Source organism: Stigmatopora argus, chromosome 9 (assembly GCF_051989625.1).
Source record: "Stigmatopora argus isolate UIUO_Sarg chromosome 9, RoL_Sarg_1.0, whole genome shotgun sequence".
Taxonomy (NCBI): domain Eukaryota; kingdom Metazoa; phylum Chordata; class Actinopteri; order Syngnathiformes; family Syngnathidae; genus Stigmatopora; species Stigmatopora argus.
In genome coordinates this window covers 12,438,083-12,459,860 of record NC_135395.1, presented here as the reverse complement: position 1 = coordinate 12,459,860, position 21,778 = coordinate 12,438,083, and the positions used below count along the sequence as shown (strand labels likewise).

The window sequence follows — 21,778 nt, the reverse complement described above, 5'->3', positions numbered from 1 at the left end:
GTATACGCTCGCTAGTTGAGACTAGCCATCGTCTCCCGCTTGTCTCTTGATGTTGCTTTTCCACTTCGTTTGAGCAAGAATGACAGCGCAGTCTCAGCGGACTTCATAAATGCATTATGAATAATTGAGTTTGCGATGCTAGAGATTGCAGATGGCACTCAAAAGCTGTCATTTGTCTTGACGTCTCGAATTGCTTTTACTCTTTAATGTGCACATTACCCATAAAAAGCACAATTTACTACATCTCGTGAAAATGGTAGATTGTTTTATTTTTCTTCACGGAGATTACTCATTGTTACTTTTTTGTGCAATGGAACTAGGTCAATTTCCTCACATTGAACAAGTACATACTTTCATAAATTGTTTTGAGTCCTAGTTATATTTTTTCCCTCCTGTTAGCCATTGATGAAAATTTTATTGTCACGACTCCAAAAGTCTGCGCTTGACTTTAATAGTAACTTATCTTATACTTTTTGATCAAGTTTCAAGTGGCTAAAAGCAATTTTGAAGTGGAATAAGTTCAACTTAATTGTGCTGCTCTTTCTGCTGAAGCTAATGTTACAACAAAGCAAATAACATACAACATTAAGTCATTGAAATCAACAATTTAATGTAGAGAAGCAAAATTGGTGCTTAAATCAAAATAGAATAATGCAATCTCTCTTATTTTGATCTTTGCATATATACTAGTGTTTCAGAAACAAACCCATTACTTTGAAATCAAAACAAGAAAAAATGAATTGAGATAAAATAAAAGAACTAAAGTAGCAGATTTTGGTCATTGTGATGTTTAGACTTCAATAAAAGGCTACATTGTATCAGTGTGCAAGACCTCAAGGCTGCAGTATTCACTTTCTTGTAATCTGGCATGTGAATAATTCATTTCATTGGCACCCCCCTCCTCAAAAATAAGTCAGGCACCCAGGATTTATGTACTAATATTACAGTTTGCAAGGGTCAGGAGGCACTTGGTCCAGCAAGGAGCAGTGCTTTGTAATTCCATCCAACACATGAGCACCACAGATAGTCCTCCCGCCCAGTTTTCAAAACACCCGCTAAGTTGCTAGTGAAATTCATGCACTCACATTCACACAAGCTAACAAATACTGCATGTGAGCTGTTGTAAATGCAAAAACACAGAAGAAAAGGGGTTGTGATGCAATTGGCAAACAGTCGGCGCCAACGGAACTACACAACCGAAGAGAGGAAGTAACGAGGCTTAGGAGACAAAAAGCAATAAGTGAACTAATTAAGACAACCGTCTGGTTGGTATACAGACAGTTAACTTGGCTTCAGGCACGAGATCAAACGTGCAGAATTTTTTGCACGGTGAGGTTGCTGTCTTTAACACTACATGGTCACATTGTTTCCTTTATGGAGTGGAACTGAAGAGAAAAGGCAAAGGTATTCCAGGCACTCTGGGCTGTACGAATGGATTAAAAAAAAAAAAAAAAAAGACCCCAAGTACTGATTATCATATTTAAATGCAAAATGATTACACTTTTCTTTAGGAGAAATTTATATATGTACACAATCAGCTCTTGAACCACTGTTTTGGGGATGACATAATAGTTAACATGGTTACTTCAATCCAAGTTACTGTCGATTTTACTGCAATAGACGTCCATTCCATTTAAACTGAGCTCAGTCAAATGAATTGGCTATCAATGACAGTGAATGATAAAAAGGAACGTTGTATTTGACCTTACAGGATAAAGATATACAATATTTCTATTTACAGGCTAAAGGAAGACAGAGGACAAAACAAGAGGTAACTTGATAATATATTAGAAAGTTAAAATGGCTGATCATGTTCTCCAAACTGATCATTCAATAGAAGGCATCTCAAAAAATGATGCATCTACCGATATATAGGTACGGTATATACATTTTTGCTATTCTGTTGATTCCATTTGATTCAGGTTAAAAAAAGAAAAACGATCACACCTGACATTCATGACCAGCAAGGCACACAATTTACAGTAGCAGTCTGAAGACCGCACCGATCATTGGTTCGTACTACGCACACACACAATCATCCATTTAGATCATTTCGTTACACAGCATTATTTGTTTAAAATGAAGAGATTGCAATGTGTTGATGCTGTGGGAGTTGATATTATTCAAGTACTCTTTGTTTGAAGCTCGGAACAATCCTTCAGAAAGAACTCCTTGGCTCACCTTTGCTCTGTGTCACTTCCCAAAGTTCCCAAAGTCAGCGAAGCTGTCGTGTTTGGATTGCTGAACCATTGCCGGGTTCATTCCCATTCCCATGGCGCCAGGCATTGCCATTGTTACTCCTGCCATGTTCATTCCCATCCCCATCATGCCCTGGTTGGAAGCCATGGCCATGCCCATCATTGGGTGGTTGGAAGGCAGACCCATTGCCATCATGCCAGGGTTGGGTGCCATTGCCATTCCAGAACCAGGGTGCATCATAGCATTGACAGGTGGTCGGGCTGCAGACGGTCCAAGATTCATTGTAGAAAATCCTTGGGACAGCATATTGGCATTGGCCTGGTGTCCTGCAATGTATTCACCAAAGTACAATCAACAGTCATCTATTTAATTATACATGATTTCTTTTCACTCTATCTCTTTAGCAAATTAGTAGTCATGAGTCCTTCAACTCGAATCAATCTTGGCCGCTAATTTCATTTGCCAGTCATCCATGATTAAATAGCAGCTGATGACTGAAGTTCTTCGGATTTCATTTCTACATGCTAGGTGAAAAATAAAGAAAATATGAGAACAAGTGGTTGACAGTGGTCAGTAGGGCTGATGGTGCAATTGGCTGCCCCACTTCTGTTAGAATGCCCCAAAAAGCTGCAGTTATTATAATGCCTTATCACCATCTCATCTAGAGTGGTTTGAATGAATAATGCAATGTAAAGCGCTATATAAATCCAATGCAGTTTTATTATGATTAAACGCAAAACCGCAAACTGTCAGCCCATCTCACTCCTATTTTTCCTAAACCTAAACTTTCGTCAAGCTTGGTTGGTGGTAGACACCACTATTAATAATAAATTTAGTAATATTTGTACATTTTAAAAGTAATAGCAGTAGTTAAATATTTTAAAATTGCATTACTGTTAGGATTGATAAATGTAATTTATGTTCATCGAGGTTCATAGTTGCAACGAATTAGATGGGATCAAATTAATTGCAAGCTTGGCTCTTTGCTGCCATATTCATTAGGACTACACTGCGAAAAGATTGCCAGATTGACAAAATTCTTAATGATCTTAATAATTGTTTATTCATGAGCATCTCCCTACTTAGCCTAGTTCCAAGAGGATAAGCCTTTCATGTTGAGGTTGCGCCATGTGGTTACGAAAACAAAGATGCAAATCAAATGCTTGTTGCCAGTTCATGGATTCACAATTTAGGTGGATGTCTTCCCGTTACCTTGTTGAAGTGTGTTGAGAGTAGGTTGGTTCTGTTTGGGGGCCTGCATGCCGGGTCCCAAGAAGTCCAGGCTAATATTCACTGAGGGGTCTGACCAGGTGGAAGGGAGCGACGCTTTGGCTGGAGCACCCTGAGAAACGACTCCCAGCTGAGCACTCTGCGGTTGTAAAGGTGCCCCAATTTTTGGGAGGGGCTGCAAAGACATACAATAAAAGGTGCCTTAAATGTGTAGGACGGCATAAAGATCAGATTATTACAATTGTGAAAATATTGATTTTTCAAGATAATGAAATAATAATGAAAATCAGCCGTCATGCACTGGGCACTTTATGAAAAGAGACCAATAACATAAGTACAGGGTAAAGAATTAGACAATGTGTGCATTGCGATTTATGAACCAAATGAATTGATGTGATAGCTTAAGCCAACGGGGAAGCAGTGAGGGGCCAATTCGTGCCTCGGCTGTTTATTAGCCAAAATATGGCATTATTTTTGACAAGTGAAGGTCAAATTTACAATACTTCAAGAGGCAGACAAAATACGACTGCGCAGACCCAATTTCTAAACAAGCAATTAAAAAGTAATCAAAAGTCTACAATACCCATATTCTTACTTATTAATTTAAATAAGTAACAGTTTTCAACCGTAATTGAATTTTAGGTACGAAGAAGTTTCCCAAAATGTAATCAATTTCCCTTAAAGTCAGGAATATATTTTCTGTCTTGTCTGTAAGCAGACTGTGTACTGAACACAATCACCTTTGATCATGTGACTATGTTGAAGTAATTAGTATGTCTTTAGTTTCTAGACTGTCATGCTCTCTTGATCATGTTCTCCTTTGTCTTTGGAGATAAAAAAAAGAAGAAAAAACAATTGGCAAAGTGATCCGTCTACAGAAGCTGTTATTCTTGCAATTCCAACAGCAGATATCATAAAAGGTCATGTGACATCTCCTGTAGTCTCTTGTGCCAGTACCTAATGCAGAACGACTGTTTCCATTGCTTAGATATTGTAATTGCTAAACAAAAGTGAGTTATTTTTGCTTCAGAATGTGCCTTTGAAATAAATACGTTGTATTTCATGTTTCATTGCATCAAACTTAAACAGAGTATCCAATGGCTTTGAGAGATGTTTTAATTTTTGTTAGTTGTTTGCTTTTCAAAGAAAGGAAAAAACTGAACATTTATTGTCTGTTATAAATTTTACTTACAAAGCAAAATCCCATAAATTTGAGGTTCATACATCCATTATATAACAACTGCTGTAAAGTGAGATTAGGCATGTGATTCTCTGCATTGATAAATTAATATGCCAAAAATATAGTGGTCCATCCCACTTGAGTTCAAATTTGAGCAAATGCAGCACTTGAACTGAAGTGAGTTTGACAACACTTTCTATTCCTTTTGACCCATTTTGATTTTTACATATAAGAAACATTGACTGATCATTTCAGAATTCCAAATCTGTCCTACAAAATGTCATCATATAACTGATGTCATGTAACGCTAAGCATATTGATAAATAATTTAAAAAGGATGGCTTGATATATAAGTGCAACCATGCATACCTGTGACATCGACTGAGGCAGGCCTGTAGTGGTCATGCTGTGCGTACTGTTCACGTTGAAGTTAAGGCTCTGAGAGGAAGTGAATGTCTGAGTCGGCCCCATCAAATTAAACAGATCTGCTGAGGATGAACTGGAGCCCACATTGGTGACTGGGGCAGGGGCGAGAGCGGGACCTGCTCTCATGGTTCCAAAAGGGTCATTTCCACTAGTGTCTGCAGGATGAACAGACGCTGGCATCTGGCCGCCGGGGAATGCATTCCACTCACCAAAGTCTCCCTTATTGCTTGAGACTGTTCCAGCTATGGGATAAAAAAAAGTATATATATATATATATATATATTTTTTTTTTTAAAGTCATTTCTGAGACGGTTGCTTTGCTATTGATACACAAAGTATAAAAAACAACAACAGCATTCTACTAACAGGTCAAAGCATTCAGTCAATACATTTTCTGGAACGAATTCCCAGTGATAACTCATGCCAGATTTTAAAATTTAATTAAATTGATTCTGCTTGTTGTCTCTCCGTCTCAACTTCCTCCGCACCCCGCCCACCCCTGCCCCGTCTTCCTCTGTCCCTGTCTCCTTGTCATCCATAACTGGGGCTGATGTGTGTCTGTTCTTGTTATGCAGAGCAGGTAGCATGCGCCATATGGCCAGCTTTCCTCCTGAATATTCTAGCAGTACGCTGGAGTAGCTACAATGGCACAACACATACTTGAAAGAAAGTCTTGAAACTTACCGGATCCCGTGGAAAGGCCAGCAGAAGCAGCGGGCGATGAGAAGTCGGCAAATCCACTCATCAAGTCTACAATGAGAAAGAGTCATAAAGATGTCCATTTGAGAGAGGAGCTCCAGGTGCTCAGCTGACAGATAGCATTCCTTCAGTGTGTTCAGGAGCGTTCGGCAGAGAGGAGGGGTGGTGGCATCTGTTCAGTCCTACCGCCCTCTTCACTCACCGAGGACTACTCCAAAAAACAGCTGGTGCACTTAGTTCCTATACATTAGCTCCCTCCTCCAACTGTCCCCAAAATGTGAGCTTGGCACCAGCAGCTGCGCATAGTGACAAGTTCACAACTGTCGGTTTGAAGCAAGTTAGCTTGACAGCTATCTTGTTAGGCAATCAGATTGGGGTTTCCCATTGCCTTGAAAAGCCAAGTGCACAGACTCAACAAATCAAATCAATCTCACTGTATGGAACTGGATTAAGTGTGTGTGTGTGTGATTTTGTGAGAGACGGAGTGAGAGCGTGAGAAAGCCCAAAATGGATAGGCGCAGAATGTTACGTCCAGTATTCAAAACTAGACTTGAATCATAGATGACAACCATGTCATTGATATTGTGAGTATTTGATCAAATATTTCGTTAGAGTGGGAAACACTTCTAAGTAAACATGACATTCATGTAAAAGAGTATGCAAATAGTGGACCTCTGATAATCGAGGAAATAATATTGAAACAGAAAATAATCTTTTTTGTGTGTGTTTCAATCACATATACAAAACTTATGCAAAGGTGGATTTGAAAATCAGTATGAACGTTTTGCAGGGAAAGTGACTATTTTTAGCAATTATTTAAGCTTAATCCCATAAAGATGAGGTTTAAGAAAAATAACAATAATACGTATAGCTATTTGAAAGATGTATATGCAATATAGTTATAATTTTACCTGAGGAAGCGGGCTGTGAAGGTGTTGAGTCTACCATCAGTAGGTCAACTAGTCCACTACTTGGGGGCTGTGATGTTGCTGATTGAGGCTGTGATACAGAACGCAGAAAAATCAGAAGGCATATTATAGATGAACCCACATAAAATGCATCTGAAATGGATCTATACGCAACTTGTTTAGTTGCGGTGTTTGGGCTCTTTTCTCCTGTGTACTGGGCCGCTGCCCCCAGGTCCACCTTCTTCGATGGGACACCTCTCTTGCGGGTGGCTGTAGTCTCTGTTGCTTGGACAATTTGTACACTTTTGGTTGTAACTGTCTCTTCATCATCTTTGAACTCTTTGCCAGATTTGCCATTTTGTGATGAGCGACTTCGCTGCTCCTCCTCATTATCACTGATAAAGAGGAGTAACAAAAGAATTATTCAATTGATCCAATGGATGATATTTTCGAAATGGCCACTCACTCCCCCTACCTGAATCTATCTGGTGAGTCGTCTCTGTCCTTCTTCCTAAACTTGCTGATAGTATCATCGATGGTGCTTCCAATCTTGCCACTGATCTCCCCCAATTTATCGCTGAACGCAAACTGTCCTTTGTTATTCTCCCAATCATCATCCCACCGGCTACGGCTTTCACTGGAGTCATACCTGTCCCCCGCTGTAAAAAAAAATCACAGCAGCAAGTTTACGTCAGAAACTTCAAAGCAATTGAGATTAGATGCAGTACATTTGCCAAGAAGACTTACAGTAACGTCTGTATCCTCTACTTTCAGAAGAAACACCAACATATTTATCTTTATTTTTCTTGGCCTTTTTCCTCTCTTCCCTGAGCCTTTCATCATCTTGGACAAACTCCACCATCTCCTTCACTTTCTGGCGAACATTCACCCCTTGGTCCTTTCCATGTTCATCTAGAAATAACGTCAACATGAAACATTAACACAAGAATTGATAAGGAAAAAATAATGTTATTCCTTTCATTCATTCTAGAGTAATCTTGAAAAGAAATACATTTCTGACCTCTGTAAACTTGGACCTCAAGAGTCCAAATTTAACAACCCCTTCCATTTTTTTTAAATCACAAACATGCTAAATGGTGGGATAATAATGCCTCTATTCTTTTGTTATACGGATAAACAGAAGCAAATACATAAGTTCCCCAAAACACTTACCAACAAAGTGGTAGCTTTCCAGTGATCGCAGGTCATAAAGATGTTCTCTGGCACTCGTTACAACACGCTCTGAGCCATTTCTGATTAGGTGAGCAAGCAGCAGTAGAGACTGCAAGGGAAGAGATAACAGACTAGACTAGTCATACAAGGTGCTTGAGTATTTATTTTGAATAATGCATATTGATGAACAAACCCAAAGAGTTTTTGTTTTCCTGGCATATTGATGAATAAAGCCCATATAGTTTAATTTCCCCGACCAAATATCTATCTTCCCTTTCAAACTGTAGTGCACCAGTGTTAATGAGTAATAAAATACATTTTCTTATATCCATAAAAGGGTCTATAAAATGTGATCATGTGTCTCTGCCCTGGTTTAAAAATACTGAATTTATGGGGAATGGTCACCGAACCTTATAAACTCTCCTCCAGTTCTTCTTGTTGTCACGCAGCATACGGGTCCACAGCATGTTCATCACGTCTGGGAACTGCTCGTACATGAAGGTTGCTCTGAACAAAAAAACATTTACAGAGGCAAGAGATGAGTAACATATTAATACTTCGATCTAAGAATGAAACCCAATATTTTTCCTGGCTTGTCTCATAATCACATTACTAGCCAAAATGCTGAATTTACTCAACTTTTGCGTTGGCAGCCTGCTGCTCCTTTTTTCCCTCTTTTTTGTCATTTTTGGGATCTTGTTGATCATGGGTCATCTGTTTTATTTTTGGGGTCTTTTGGTATTTTGTCACGTGTGGACTCATTGTGGACTGCTTTGAGTGTTTCGGCTATGAGTTTCATTTATAAAAATAATCTTTTGAATTGAAGGTCACCACTATTTGACTGTCACTATTCTATATTAGGATGCTCTGACACGTTGACAATAAAAATCTACAGTACTAAATAATGGCCATACTTGCCCACAGGCTGATAGTTAAGGAATTTTAGAGTCAATCTGGGAATTTATATGCATATAATTTAGAGTGTGCCTTATTTCGATACTTTGAAGATTAGTATGCGTGGGAGATGTATTGCATAGTACAGCAAATTTCATGGGTCGGTTGAATCAAATTGCCACTGAATGTCACGATATGAGGTAAGTTGTCAATCAAAACACATGAATATTGCTAAATACATTATTATAATATTGTACTCCGTTTTTATACTTCATGAACAAGTCCATGCTTTTCCAGCAGTAAATGAGTTAAAAAAGGGCATTTCAACTATGATTGCATCAGTACAGAATAGGTGGGCAGATTTTTGTTGTTGTTTTGTCACGTGCATTCTGTAAAGGCCTTTGCAGTTGTTGTAGAAGCGCTACATAAACTTGAGATAAAAAAAATGATCTCATGTTATAGCTACCATTGGATCAATAACACAGATCTGATAGTGTTTCAACTATAATAATTCCCAAAGGTTTGGCAGTTCCTATTCAAGCAAGTGGTAGGACGAAAACATACACTCTACATAAATATGGAACTGCTACAATATAGCTGTAGAATTTATAGCCTCTTTGCTAATGATTCCAGAGGCAAGAGTAATGCAATATTCTGAATGGAGACATTGCATGCGTGACCTTTGTGTTTGTCAACATACTGGAGGTAAGAGAAACAGCATGCATCAGAAAATGAAATTAGTCTAATACTTTTGCAAAACAAAATTGTGACCAAATAAGCACAGCAAACAATAAAACATCCAAATATTGTTGAGCTGACCTTGAAATTTCACTCATTAGTTGTCCTGATGGTCCCCAGGGGTCATCATTGGTGGCCTCTCTTACTTTAGACTCCAACTCTGAATAGTTCATCACCACATTGGTTCTGTGGATCAAAAAAATAAAAGGGGTTGGAGGGATCATTCACAAATGTTAAATGTTGCTTAAGTAAAAGAACACGCTCTCTATTTAATACCCATTTAAACAGGGGTAAAAACATAGTAATTACTGGCACACCCATGTAGTTGTTTTTTAGCCTCTGAACAATAGCACAAAGAGGAGTACTTGGGTGAGATGATGGATGACGCATTAGAAAAAATAAAATATATAATGACATGCAAAAGTGAATTGTTGTCCAGTACAAAACAAAACAGGGTCACTAAGAGTAAATGGCACAAACAGGGACTGCAACCGCACCCGTTGAGAGAGCAAAAGAGAGTGCTATTGTTTGGTGACATTTAAATAAAGCCACAAGGAAAAAGTAGGTCAGCAAAATAGTAATGAGCTAGTTTTTCTAAATGTAGAAATAAATAATTAAAACAAAAAGATCTATATTGTAATTAAGCTTACACTGTTTCAGAATGAATGAAGGTTTCTTCATTGCTGTGAAAATGCTTAAAATTGTGTTAATACAAACTTTGTTGTGGATTTAGCCATTCAGTCTCTATGCTTACAACTTCTGTTTGTGGGATAGAATGTGACCTCTTTAAACAGTTACAAAATAAATATCACAGCTTGTCAAGAATGTACGATGGCGTAAACCACAAAAGAATAAATGTGACAAAAATATTTAGACAGACTTGCCTGAGAAAGGCTTTAGGTAAAACATTGGATTTCACGATCCATTATCACAGTGTACAGTAAATAGTTCTGTGTTCGTATAGTAAGTAAGTAAATATGGGAGGTGCCTAGATTCTTGGAGCAAAAGTGCACGCGGGTTGTGGGTGTGTGTGGATTTGCAAAACCCTGAAGACAACTAGAAATTAAAGTGCTACACAGGTGATTTAGACATATTTCAGTGGTATGTGGGTGCCTCTGTTGTTTCTCGCTTCCTGACTTTCACTCCGCTTATACAACTGGTCAAGCGAGTTTATCCCGGAAGGGATCATTTCAGCTGTACAATACTTCTACTTTGAGTATTCTGAGTCCAAATTGGAAGCAGGAAGAGTTAACAATATTTTCAATAGTTAACTTGCTCTTCCTGGTTCCTTTGTCCAAGCTTAAGTGGTACGGCGATAACACGCCAAGCACAGCTGCACAGCCTACACTCTTGAGAATATACTCTAAAGATGATCGATACGGCACAAAAAGAATGTGTTTTTATCAAGACAGGTATAGAGGAAGAGCCCAATATGGACTTTATGATTTGTGGCAAAGTGCTTACAATGAATGCATGAACCATTGCAATTGTTTTGGGAAAAGACATGGCACTTCAGGCAAATCAACAAATGTTCTTTTATGAAAAAGTGTTGGATTTAAAAAATAAGTGATTATTGAGTCTTGTTGCGGTAAAATAAAGCCGAAACAAACAAAAAAAGCTTCAATTCAAAAAGCATGTCGGATTGTCATTAATCTATTGTTACTTTTTAAATTTCTGAGCCCGCTGTGGATTTTTCTTTTATTAAAAGAGTTAGATTGGTTTACCACTGTAGGGAAAAAATGATTCTATTCACATGTAGTGTTACAAAGTCTGAGATTTCTTACTTGTCTTGTTTTTTTTTATCAATACATACGGCCACTGATCAAGAGAAGTTGACCTCGATAATAAGGTGAAGTTCTTACAAAATAAATTCTAAGAAGGAAGAACCCGTGTGCATTCTTAGAGGCAGTTAAGCAAGTGATGTTAGCGCTGAGTTTTTTTTTGTCATCGCGATTTATTAACAAATTTATATCAGATCATTTGCTAAAACAAGGCGGAGGAAATGTTTGGATCCTGCATATGCTCAAGCTGTATCCATGGCACTTTTGCACATAGCCTGAGAGAACAGCGTATATTTGGTTGGTAGTTATTAAATGAGGATACACCCTTTTCTGTGGTCTGTGTCACCAAGTCCAGTTACACTTGGACTACACCACGTTCTAACTGTGGAGGGGGAAAAATAGGACCATAGCAACAAAAATGTTTAATGATAGTATGCCAGTTTTATATTTGGATTCCATTTCCTAAAATGGAAAGGGCAGTTATGGAAACGGTTATGCAAATAAGTGTATAACGAAAAATGTACTTCAATTCATCCTACTTAACTTTCAATATTTTCTACAATCCAATTTGTAAACCCAGACTTATTCACCACATACTGTGGATGTAGTGATGCAATTCTTATCTATTCAATAGCTACCATTGCTGATATCAGCGGTAAAGCGGAAGTTACTCACAGTTCCGACAGTGATGCACTATCACATAAATTTCCGTTATGAGCCAAGGATTGTTAATTCTCATGTGCAAAAGTGTTTCAGTATTTACACACAGTCATATTTTTTTACATGCAGCATTAACAAAACAAACAAAAGTTAACATGCAGTCAGAAACCTGTAGCACTAATAGACCACATCCCTGTGAATAATCCATAACATGTACTTACTTGATTGTTTCATACAGGAAAAAAAATATAGTTAAGAAAAACATTTAATGACGTAGGATCCCTTGTTTAAATGCTTAGTTTTAAAACCACAATTCCTTGTATATGTTAAGTCTGTACAAAAGTATTAAGTCTAAAATTATACCGAGAAAATTAAAAGGCAGGATTACTGTCGGTCACAAGCAAATATGCCTACATTTAATTTAACAAAAGGAAATTAGATTCTTAACGTAAACAATTAGAAGTTGCTGGTTGAGGTTAAGGCTTGTAAATATGCACTCTTGATTTTAGCTCAACATGTCATTAAACAATGTAATGAGACCTAAAAAAAAAAAGTGTAACGTTTTTGTTTTTGTTTGTTTTTTAAATGGTCAAATGCCATCGGATTACACCTTCAGTTGATACCTGCTTCGATTGTACTCCTCCATCTTGTTAGCTGAATTACTTTTGAGAGACAGAAATAGACACATCCAACATTTCCTTTATGATCTAATAAAATAACAGGCCATTGAATATGTATAAAAATGTTTTACACTTGTTCGGCATAACAGACAGTCTGTCACATAAATCCATACAGTGCGGCTAAAGTGAGTAAACTTGAGATCAGATGCCATAAAGTGACTTTATGGAATGAAAAGGTTTATTCAAGTTGCACCCGTCAAGCAACGCTTTTCCCCAACTCCATTCCCACTTCATTGTACGAAGCTGTCAAACTAGCTTAGCTGGCTAGCCTGCCCACTTAGCCAACCTAGCATGAAATTAGCTTACTGGCTAAGTAAGTTAGCTCGATGTCTCACTAAGAATCACCAAAAAATCTCTTCAACGCCGTTGCGTCGCAAACGATCTCATATCACGAGACACCACCGAGAAATCAACATTTAATAAAATAAAGGATCGTTGTTTGGCTTCCATGATTAGCAGCCTAGCTAACTTGTTCGAGTGACGTGACGTCAAAGTTTTTGATACGTGTCTCTTTCAAACAGGTAAACTGTATAAATAAACAACATCAAACAAGTGTAAGATACTTACGCTTTGTCAACCAACTCCCGAACCTTCCACATGTTCAGCATATTGGCTCTACGAAGAAGCTCTCCTCCCCGATCGAACACTTTAGTCGTGTTCAACCCCGATCTCGAACCTTGAAATGGGAAAAGTAAAGTGTCGTTACACCTCTCGTTCTAGACAGGAAGCGCAAACGCACAATCCGTCAGGTTTACGGGATTTCGCTGTCCGCGTCATTAGAGATACATATTAAAAATAATACGCCAACTCCAACATTATTGTACCTTCATCATGCTTATATGTAAATACCCGCTTTATTATTATGCTTACAGTAGTGACAAATACTAGCCCACCAGGGCAGGAACAGCTGCTCTGCCACTTGTTGTTCAGTATTATTATTTCATTCATTTGAACTCCTGGAAGTTGATGTATTGTTAAATACGAATTTCTTTTTTTTGTGCATGTTACTATTTTTTTCTGTTGGTATATATTGTTTTTATTTTCAGTTAGTTTTTCAGGAACTTCCTAAATTGAGAATTAAAACTCACTTTTAGCCCTCTCCTATCTAAAGGATTGGATGTCTACTGACATTAATAGCAGCCAATGAGTTGTGTGTATATCTAATCTATTTTTTTTTTTTTTTAAGATGTTGGATTCTGGGCCTGTATGATTTGCAAACCAAATTTATCAGAATTACAAATGAGAAAGGCTTGACATATTTCCCCTGATGTCTAGTGATTTGATCCCCAAAATATTGATCTCTTCCACAGTATTCTTAATATACTATAGACTATACTATGCTTTTGTCTGTGGTTTGTACTCATTTTGTGCATATTTTCTCTTCAGTCTATATATGCATACTATGACAGTACTAATAAAAACATTTAGGTTACATAGTTTGCACTGACCCCATTTATTGGGAACATACTGGGTTCTTAAATTACCTTTAACTACTGTCCTACTGGTATGATAGTACTATACCATTATGCTAAGTCCTGGTGGAATTTGGAACCATACCTGTACAGACTATAGAGTACCAAAAGTAAACTATACCACTGCTTAGAAACTCAGTCCAAATTAATGTCTTTACTGTTAGTTTGTCTCACCAACTGTTATATTTTATCCACACTGTAACGCATAAAGTTTTTAATGTTGCACTCTTGATTTATTCCTATGCATTGGTAATTACGTTTGGCTATGTGCAATGATTACATTATGGTCTCATTAGTCAAGCTGAATTAATTCATGCTCTACATTTGGTTGGCTCCAGTATAACAGATAAGACATACATTATATTCACACTTTGTGAGCTACTGCATTTTATATGATGGTGCAAATGAGGTTTAAGGAGAGGATTATTAATTAGCTTATTGGGATCATTTATTCAAGTGGACTCACTGAAAGAGGTTGTCTAGGACCAGATGCCACAACATACAGTTTGTAGAGTGTGGCTTTGTTGGGGGTCCGCACTGAATTGAATAGTTTGCCATGTAATATTCTTGTAGCATCTCGACAAACTTCTCACACTCCTGGTGAAATCAAAACCTGTCATTTGTGTCCAAATGTGCTCCAACCACATGAAAGTGAGCAGGTCATTCTCTCTGTGTCCTGTCACTCTCTCCTCATCTGGCATTCAGGCATGAAATGACCCAGTGATTCTGTGTGACAGGCCAGCTAGGGCACTGGCTGTTTGTGTCAATCCAGATCAATCACTCCCTCTTCTGGACGGACGACGTCATCAACGCACACAAAGGTCACCGGGGGCTCACTGAAGCCGGGCCTGATGTGGCGGGCAGCGAGGTCATTGTGGCATGTGAACACTTGACTGACTCGAGTGTCAGTTTGGATGTAAAAGCAGTTCACGAAAACAAAAAGAATTAAAGGAATAGCAGTAGTGGTTTGGTCATGTTTTTAAATACACATTCAATTCTCTGGTGACTTGCGTGTGCATTAGGGAAAAAACATCTAAAGGCTTTTTGTCCTATTGATTAATACAGCACTGGGACTGAAGGCCGGCATTCAACAGGATGTTCTAATGATACAGATTGGCCCGTGAATTAGAACTTCTATAGGAGGGCAAGAGGAAACAACACAATAGCCAAAATACAAACCTTAGGAGAGAAGAAGAACAACAAGAAACAGCACTTAACGGCCCAGAATGCACTGCACCCAAGGGAGCAACCTCAATTACTGTTACACGTCCAAGGAGCAGAAGTCTAGGTGAAGTGATTGCTGAGATGGAAATGGCCGTGTGTGATTGTGCATGTGTGAATGTGTATTAGACGATGGATAGAAAGGCACTCAGTAAAAAGATCTTTCAGGAACACTTTGCCTCTGTGACGTTGACACGAGCTGTTGATTGACGTGCACTTCTCGACACAAGCCAGAGCTATCAAGCTATCTGCCACGCATTAGGCATGGCGTGCCCCTCTGGGAAGGGCCTAAGTGGTAAATGATGTTGCCGAGACACTCTCTGTCAACAATGTGTGTGTTTTTTAGACTGTGTGAATGCTGAGGAGAGCAAAGTATTCAATCAAACATTTGATTGAAAAGCCCATGTGTCCAGAAAGATCAGAAATCTGTGCGCTGATGTGTGGATGCCGTGGATGCATGTGATACAACAATCTTAATTGTTTTGGTACCAAACAATATCAGACTTACAGTTTTGCATTTGATAAAATAAATAGATAAATAAAATACTATTTCACCCACCTCTCATATAGCACAGCATTTTTGCTAGGGACAAATTGTCTAAATCAGGGGTCACCAAACTACGGCCCGCGGGCCGGATCCGGCCCGCCGGCACATTTGGACCGGCCCTCTGAACAATACCAAAGACGCTATGTTTTTTTTTCTTTTTTTTTTTTTTTTAATTTTTTTTTTTTGGGGGGGGGGGATGCAGCCCGCCGGCACATTTGGACCGGCCCTCTGAACAATACCAGAGACGCTATCGGATTTATTTTCCTATTTGGCCTTGAAGACTGGGATGTTTTAATCTTGTGTTTGGTTCATTGCACCCCTGCTGAGCCCACAAATCATCCCAGTGAAGCGGGCCTTCGCATTGCTCCTTTGGTGACACGCGCGGGGAGAGTGTTTGCCTTTGATGTGTGCGGGCATTCCACCGTTGCATGCGTGAGCAGAGTGTTAGCGAGACATCTGGACGATCGCAGGTGAGGGCGGAGCCCTCGTACCATCGCTATTGCGATGCTATTCAAGCATATAAAAACTGTGCAACCTGAACCTGTTTGAGAACGGAATAATGGCGAAAAGGTTAGTTAAGAGAAAAATTGATTCAGAATGCAGGGTATTTAACCTGCAGTGGACAAACGATTATTTTTTTGTTCAATGCAAAGAAAAGGCTGTTTGTCTCATCTGTCAAGAGACGGTGGCAGTATTCAAAGAATACAATCTTCGCCGGCACTACGAATCCCGTCACAAGGACAAGTACGATAGCGTGCAAGGCCAAATACGAGCAGACAAACTCTCAAAGCTAAAAGTTGGACTATTATCTCAGCAGACTACATTTCTACGCCAAGCTCAGCTGAACCAGGCATCCGTTCGGGCCAGCTTTCGGGTTGCTAAACTGATAGCAAGCAACGGTAAGCCTTTCACTGACAGAGAGTTTTTTAAGAAATGTATGGATGTTGTCGTGGAGGAAGTGTGTCCCGAGAAGAAAGATGCATTTAATGCCGTAAGTCTGTCGGCGAGTACAATCACCAGACGCGTTGAAGAAATCGGGAATAATGTCTATGCCCAGCTGCAGCAGAAGACGAAAGAATTTGACTTTTTTTCGTTAGCACTGGATGAAAGCACGGACGTGCAAGACACAGCGCAACTGCTCATTTTTATTCGTGGAGTTAGCGCAAACTTTGAGATATGCGAGGATCTGGCAGCCCTCCAAAGTCTCAAAGGGACCACAACGGGAGAGGATATTTTTGACAAAGTGTGCCAAACCATGGAGAAGTTGGACCTGGACTGGTCAAAGCTGGCTAGCATCACGACTGACGGGGCTCCTAGCATGGTGGGCGAAACTCGCGGTTTAATAGGACGCATGAACCGTGAGTTGGAAAAAAGGGGTCTCACCGCCCCGCTACGAGTCCACTGCCTAATTCACCAGCAAGCACTGTGCTGCAAAGTGTTGACGTGGGATTCTGTAATGAAGGTTGTGGTGTCGTGCATAAACTTCATCAGGGCAAAGGGACTTAAACACAGGCAGTTCCAAGAATTCCTGTCTGAACTGGAGTCTACGCACGGAGATGTGCTGTACTACACAGAGGTCCGATGGCTGAGCCGGGGCAGAGTTTTGAGGCGTTTTTACGAGCTTCTACCCGAAATTAACGCATTTCTTCATTTAAAAGACAAAACGGTCCCAGAGCTGATCAACCCAGAATGGAAATGGCACCTCGCATTTTTAACAGACGTGACAGAAATACTTAACCGCCTTAACTTGCAGCTACAAGGCGAAGGGAAACTCATTTGCGACATGTATTCACACATAAAAGCATTTGAGGTGAAATTAGCGCTGCTTTTGGAACAAGTGAAAAAGCGCAACTTTGTCCATCTTCCTGCTACCCAAAACCTGTCGACAGAGAACCCAGCGGTCCCGTTCCCAGCTGAAAAGTGCGTGGAAGCACTGGAAATGCTGAAGGCGGAGTTCGGTGTGCGATTCACTGAACTACATGTTCATGCAAAAGAAATCCGTCTTTTTCAGAACCCCTTTGTTGCCGACATTGATGAAGCCCAGCCTTCATATCAGTTTGAGTTGGCTGAGTTACAGAACTGTGATGTTCTAAAAGACGCATTCAATCTCAACAGTCTCATTGACTTCTATGCCTCCCTCCCAAACGACACATATCCAAACATCAAAAAACATGCAATGAAAATGTCCTCAGTTTTTGGCAGCACGTATATCTGCGAGAAAACCTTTTCTCGCATGAAACTGCTGAAAACTCCGATGAGATCAAGATTGACAGATGAACATTTGCATCAGTGCTTGAGACTGGCTGTAACTAGAATGGAACCTGATATTCAACTTCTCACCAGCCAGATGCAGGCCCACAGTTCACACTGATGAACAGACATAGGTAAGCTCACTTTTCTGATTTGAATGAGTCATTCTGAGCATAAACAAATATAATCATAATAAAATCTACTGGGATAAAATCCATCTTTACAACCATACTGGTAGTGAAATGTATTGTGCTGTGTAGGTGCGGTTTCACTTAGTTCAGTTTCTCAACCTGCTTCCTTTGTGGTTTTCACAGGGAAGTTGATGAGAGAGCTGCAAACAGCGGTGTCTACAAGCCTATTGGAACAAAAGGATTATAAGGAAGAAACACAAGAACTTTAGGAGACTGCTCATATGTGTCAGAGAGATTCTGCTCTGACAACTGAGCTGAACTTTTATCTGTTAAGATTGTGCATGGCACAACAGAAAGTTAATGTTCCATGGCTTTTTTTCTATGAAGAACCCAGAGAGAGTTATTCAGTTCTTATTTATTTCATAAATAGTGTTATTTATTTCCTGTTTTTTTATGTGAAGAACTCAGAGAGGGTTATTTAGTTATTATTTATTTCATTAATAGTTTTATTATTTGTTTTCTGACTTTTTTCTGTAAAGAACCTGGAAAGGGTTATTTGGTTATGTGTGGCTTTCTGGAAAACAATAAAAAAAAATTAAGCTCCCCTACGATCGTCACACTTTTTCTGTTACAAACTGACACCGGCCCCCCATCAGAGAAGGGAAAAGTTATGTGGCCCTCACAGGAAAAAGTTTGGGGACCCCTGGTTTACATAGTGCTTTTTCATTTGCCATTTTTTGGGACGGATCGTAACGATCACCTCTTCGCCGTCACCAATTAGCTGGGGGGTGGGCAAAGGGTTTGTAGAAGCAACGGGGGTTGGGCAAGAGAAGCACCTGACGGCAATCCACTGATTGCACTTGTAGGACACTAGTATTGTGGAAAGCTTGCTCTTTATGAAAACCTACATTTTGTGGAATAGTTTGAAATGAAAGCTTAGTTTTATGGGATGCTATGCCTTTACATCAAATCAAAAGCCTTTAGTGTCATCATACACCGCTGCATATAATGAAATGGGTAAAATATCATTCAACAAAGGTGCTCTTAAATGAGTCAAAATGGTCAAAAGTCTGCATTTTAATGGCCAACATTTACAATAGGTCCAGAAAAAGACTTGGACTGGCTTGGAGAGTCTGCAACAGGGGTCCTCGAGGGCCGCTGTGGGTTGGGCCAGCATTTTGTTCCGAAACATCCAGCACAGACTCGGTCGGACTCAGTTGAAGCAACGGGGGTTGGGCTGCAAGAAGCACCTGACGCCGATCCACTGATTGGACTTGTAGGACACTAGTATTGTGGAAAGCTTTGCTCTTTATGAAAACCTAGATTTTGTGGAATAGTTTGAAATGAAAGCTTAGTTTTATGGGATGCTATGCCTTTAAATCAAATGAAAAGCCTTTAGTGTCATCATACACCGCTGCATATAATGAAATGGGTGAAATATTCAACAAAGGTGCTCTTAAATGAGTCAAAATGGTCAAAAGTCTGCATTTTGATGGCCAACGTTTACAATAGGTCCAGAAAAAGACTTGGACTGGCTTGGAGAGTCTGCAACAGGGGTCCTCGAGGGCCGCTGTGGGTTGGGCCAGCATTTTTTTTTCGAAACATCCAGCACAGACTCGGACTCAGTTGAAGCAACGGGGGTTGGGCTGCAAGAAGCACCTGACGGCAATCCACTGATTGCACTTGTAGGACACTAGTATTGTGGAAAGCTTGCTCTTTATGAAAACCTACATTTTGTGGAATAGTTTGAAATGAAAGCTTAGTTTTATGGGATGCTATGCCTTTAAATCAAATGAAAAGCCTTTAGTGTCATCATACACCGCTGCATATAATGAAATGGGTGAAATATTCAACAAAGGTGCTCTTAAATGAGTCAAAATGGTCAAAAGTCTGCATTTTGATGGCCAACATTTACAATAGGTCCAGAAAAAGACTTGGACTGGCTTGGAGAGTCTGCAACAGGGGTCCTCGAGGGCCGCTGTGGGTTGGGCCAGCATTTTGTTCCGAAACATCCAGCACAGACTCGGTCGGACTCAGTTGAAGCAACGGGGGTTGGGCTGCAAGAAGCACCTGACGCCGATCCACTGATTGCACTTGTAGGACACTAGTATTGTGGAAAGCTTTGCTCTTTATGAAAACCTAGATTTTGTGGAATAGTTTGAAATGAAAGCTTAGTTTTATGGGATGCTATGCCTTTAAATCAAATGAAAAGCCTTTAGTGTCATCATACACCGCTGCATATAATGAAATGGGTGAAATATTCAACAAAGGTGCTCTTAAATGAGTCAAAATGGTCAAAAGTCTGCATTTTGATGGCCAACGTTTACAATAGGTCCAGAAAAAGACTTGGACTGGCTTGGAGAGTCTGCAACAGGGGTCCTCGAGGGCCGCTGTGGGTTGGGCCAGCATTTTTTTTTCGAAACATCCAGCACAGACTCGGACTCAGTTGAAGCAACGGGGGTTGGGCTGCAAGAAGCACCTGACGGCAATCCACTGATTGCACTTGTAGGACACTAGTATTGTGGAAAGCTTGCTCTTTATGAAAACCTACATTTTGTGGAATAGTTTGAAATGAAAGCTTAGTTTTATGGGATGCTATACCTTTACATCAAATCAAAAGCCTTTAGTGTCATCATCATACCTGACAACCCCTTACAAACCCCCAAAAAACCTTACAAACACCGTACGACTCATACAGTGTTTGTAAGGTTTTTTGGGGGTTTGTAAGGGGAATCATAATCATTTATAAGGGCAGTTATCGGCAGAGGTTGACAGGTATGCATCATACAGCGCTGCATATAATGAAATGGGTGAAATATCATTCAACAAAGGTGCTCTTAAATGAGTCAAAATGGTCAAAAGTCTGCATTTTGATGGCCAACGTTTACAATAGGTCCAGAAAAAGACTTGGACTGGCTTGGAGAGTCTGCAACAGGGGTCCTCGAGGGCCGCTGTGGGTTGGGCCAGCATTTTTTTTTCGAAACATCCAGCACAGACTCGGACTCAGTTGAAGCAACGGGGGTTGGGCTGCAAGAAGCACCTGACGGCAATCCACTGATTGCACTTGTAGGACACTAGTATTGTGGAAAGCTTGCTCTTTAGGAAAACCTACATTTTCTGGAATAGTTTGAAATGAAAGCCTAGTCTTATGGGATGCTACGCCTTTATATCAAATCAAATCAAATCAAATGTACGTATGTATCAAAAATACGACCAAGTAAGGCTTTTTTCTTTAAAAAAACAACAACAAATTATAGTAAGGCTTTTTTCTTAAAAAAACGACAGTACAGTAAGGCTTTTTTAAAATTAAAAAACGACATAGTATAGTCAGGCTTTTTTTCTAAAAATACGACCATGTATAGTAAGGCTTTTTCTCCTAAAAAACGACCATGTATAGTAAGGCTTTTTTCCTTAAAAAAACAACAACATAGTATAGTAAGGCTTTTTTTCAACAACAACAAAAAACCGAACGTGTATATATAGTAAGGCTTTTTTATTTAAAAAAATGACCATGTTTAGTAAGGCATTTTTACATGAAAAAATACCATGTACAGTCAGGGAATTTTTTACAGACAAAAACGACCATGAT

General features: G+C 39.5%; 1 protein-coding gene and 1 pseudogene across 1 annotated transcript; one reads left to right on the top strand and one right to left on the bottom strand.

Moving 5' to 3' along the window:
* Positions 1–590: 590 nt before the first annotated feature.
* Positions 591–13,326, bottom strand: clint1a (clathrin interactor 1a). The gene is made up of 12 exons (XM_077609935.1): positions 13,136–13,326; positions 9,529–9,633; positions 8,226–8,322; positions 7,816–7,924; positions 7,390–7,554; positions 7,118–7,301; positions 6,818–7,037; positions 6,646–6,733; positions 5,720–5,785; positions 4,979–5,277; positions 3,412–3,604; positions 591–2,525 (listed from the first exon to the last, which is right to left on the bottom strand). Exons 1-12 carry the CDS (start codon positions 13,174–13,176, stop codon positions 2,194–2,196), a joined length of 1,899 nt encoding a protein of 632 aa, XP_077466061.1. The 5' UTR covers positions 13,177–13,326; the 3' UTR covers positions 591–2,193.
* A 3,393-nt stretch (positions 13,327–16,719) lies between these two features.
* LOC144082920 (general transcription factor II-I repeat domain-containing protein 2 pseudogene) lies at positions 16,720–18,797 on the top strand (annotated as a pseudogene).
* Positions 18,798–21,778: the final 2,981 nt, after the last annotated feature.

Bases quoted from the DNA above. Each gene is read 5' to 3' on its own strand.
- clint1a (XM_077609935.1), bottom strand. From the start codon at position 13,176: ATGCTGAACATGTGGAAGGTTCGGGAGTTGGTTGACAAAGC. The intron at 6,734-6,817 runs GTTGCGTATAGA...TCTGTATCACAG, and splicing joins CAAACACCGCAACTAAACAA to CCTCAATCAGCAACATCACA. The intron at 5,278-5,719 runs GTAAGTTTCAAG...TTTATCCCATAG, and splicing joins TGGCCTTTCCACGGGATCCG to CTGGAACAGTCTCAAGCAAT.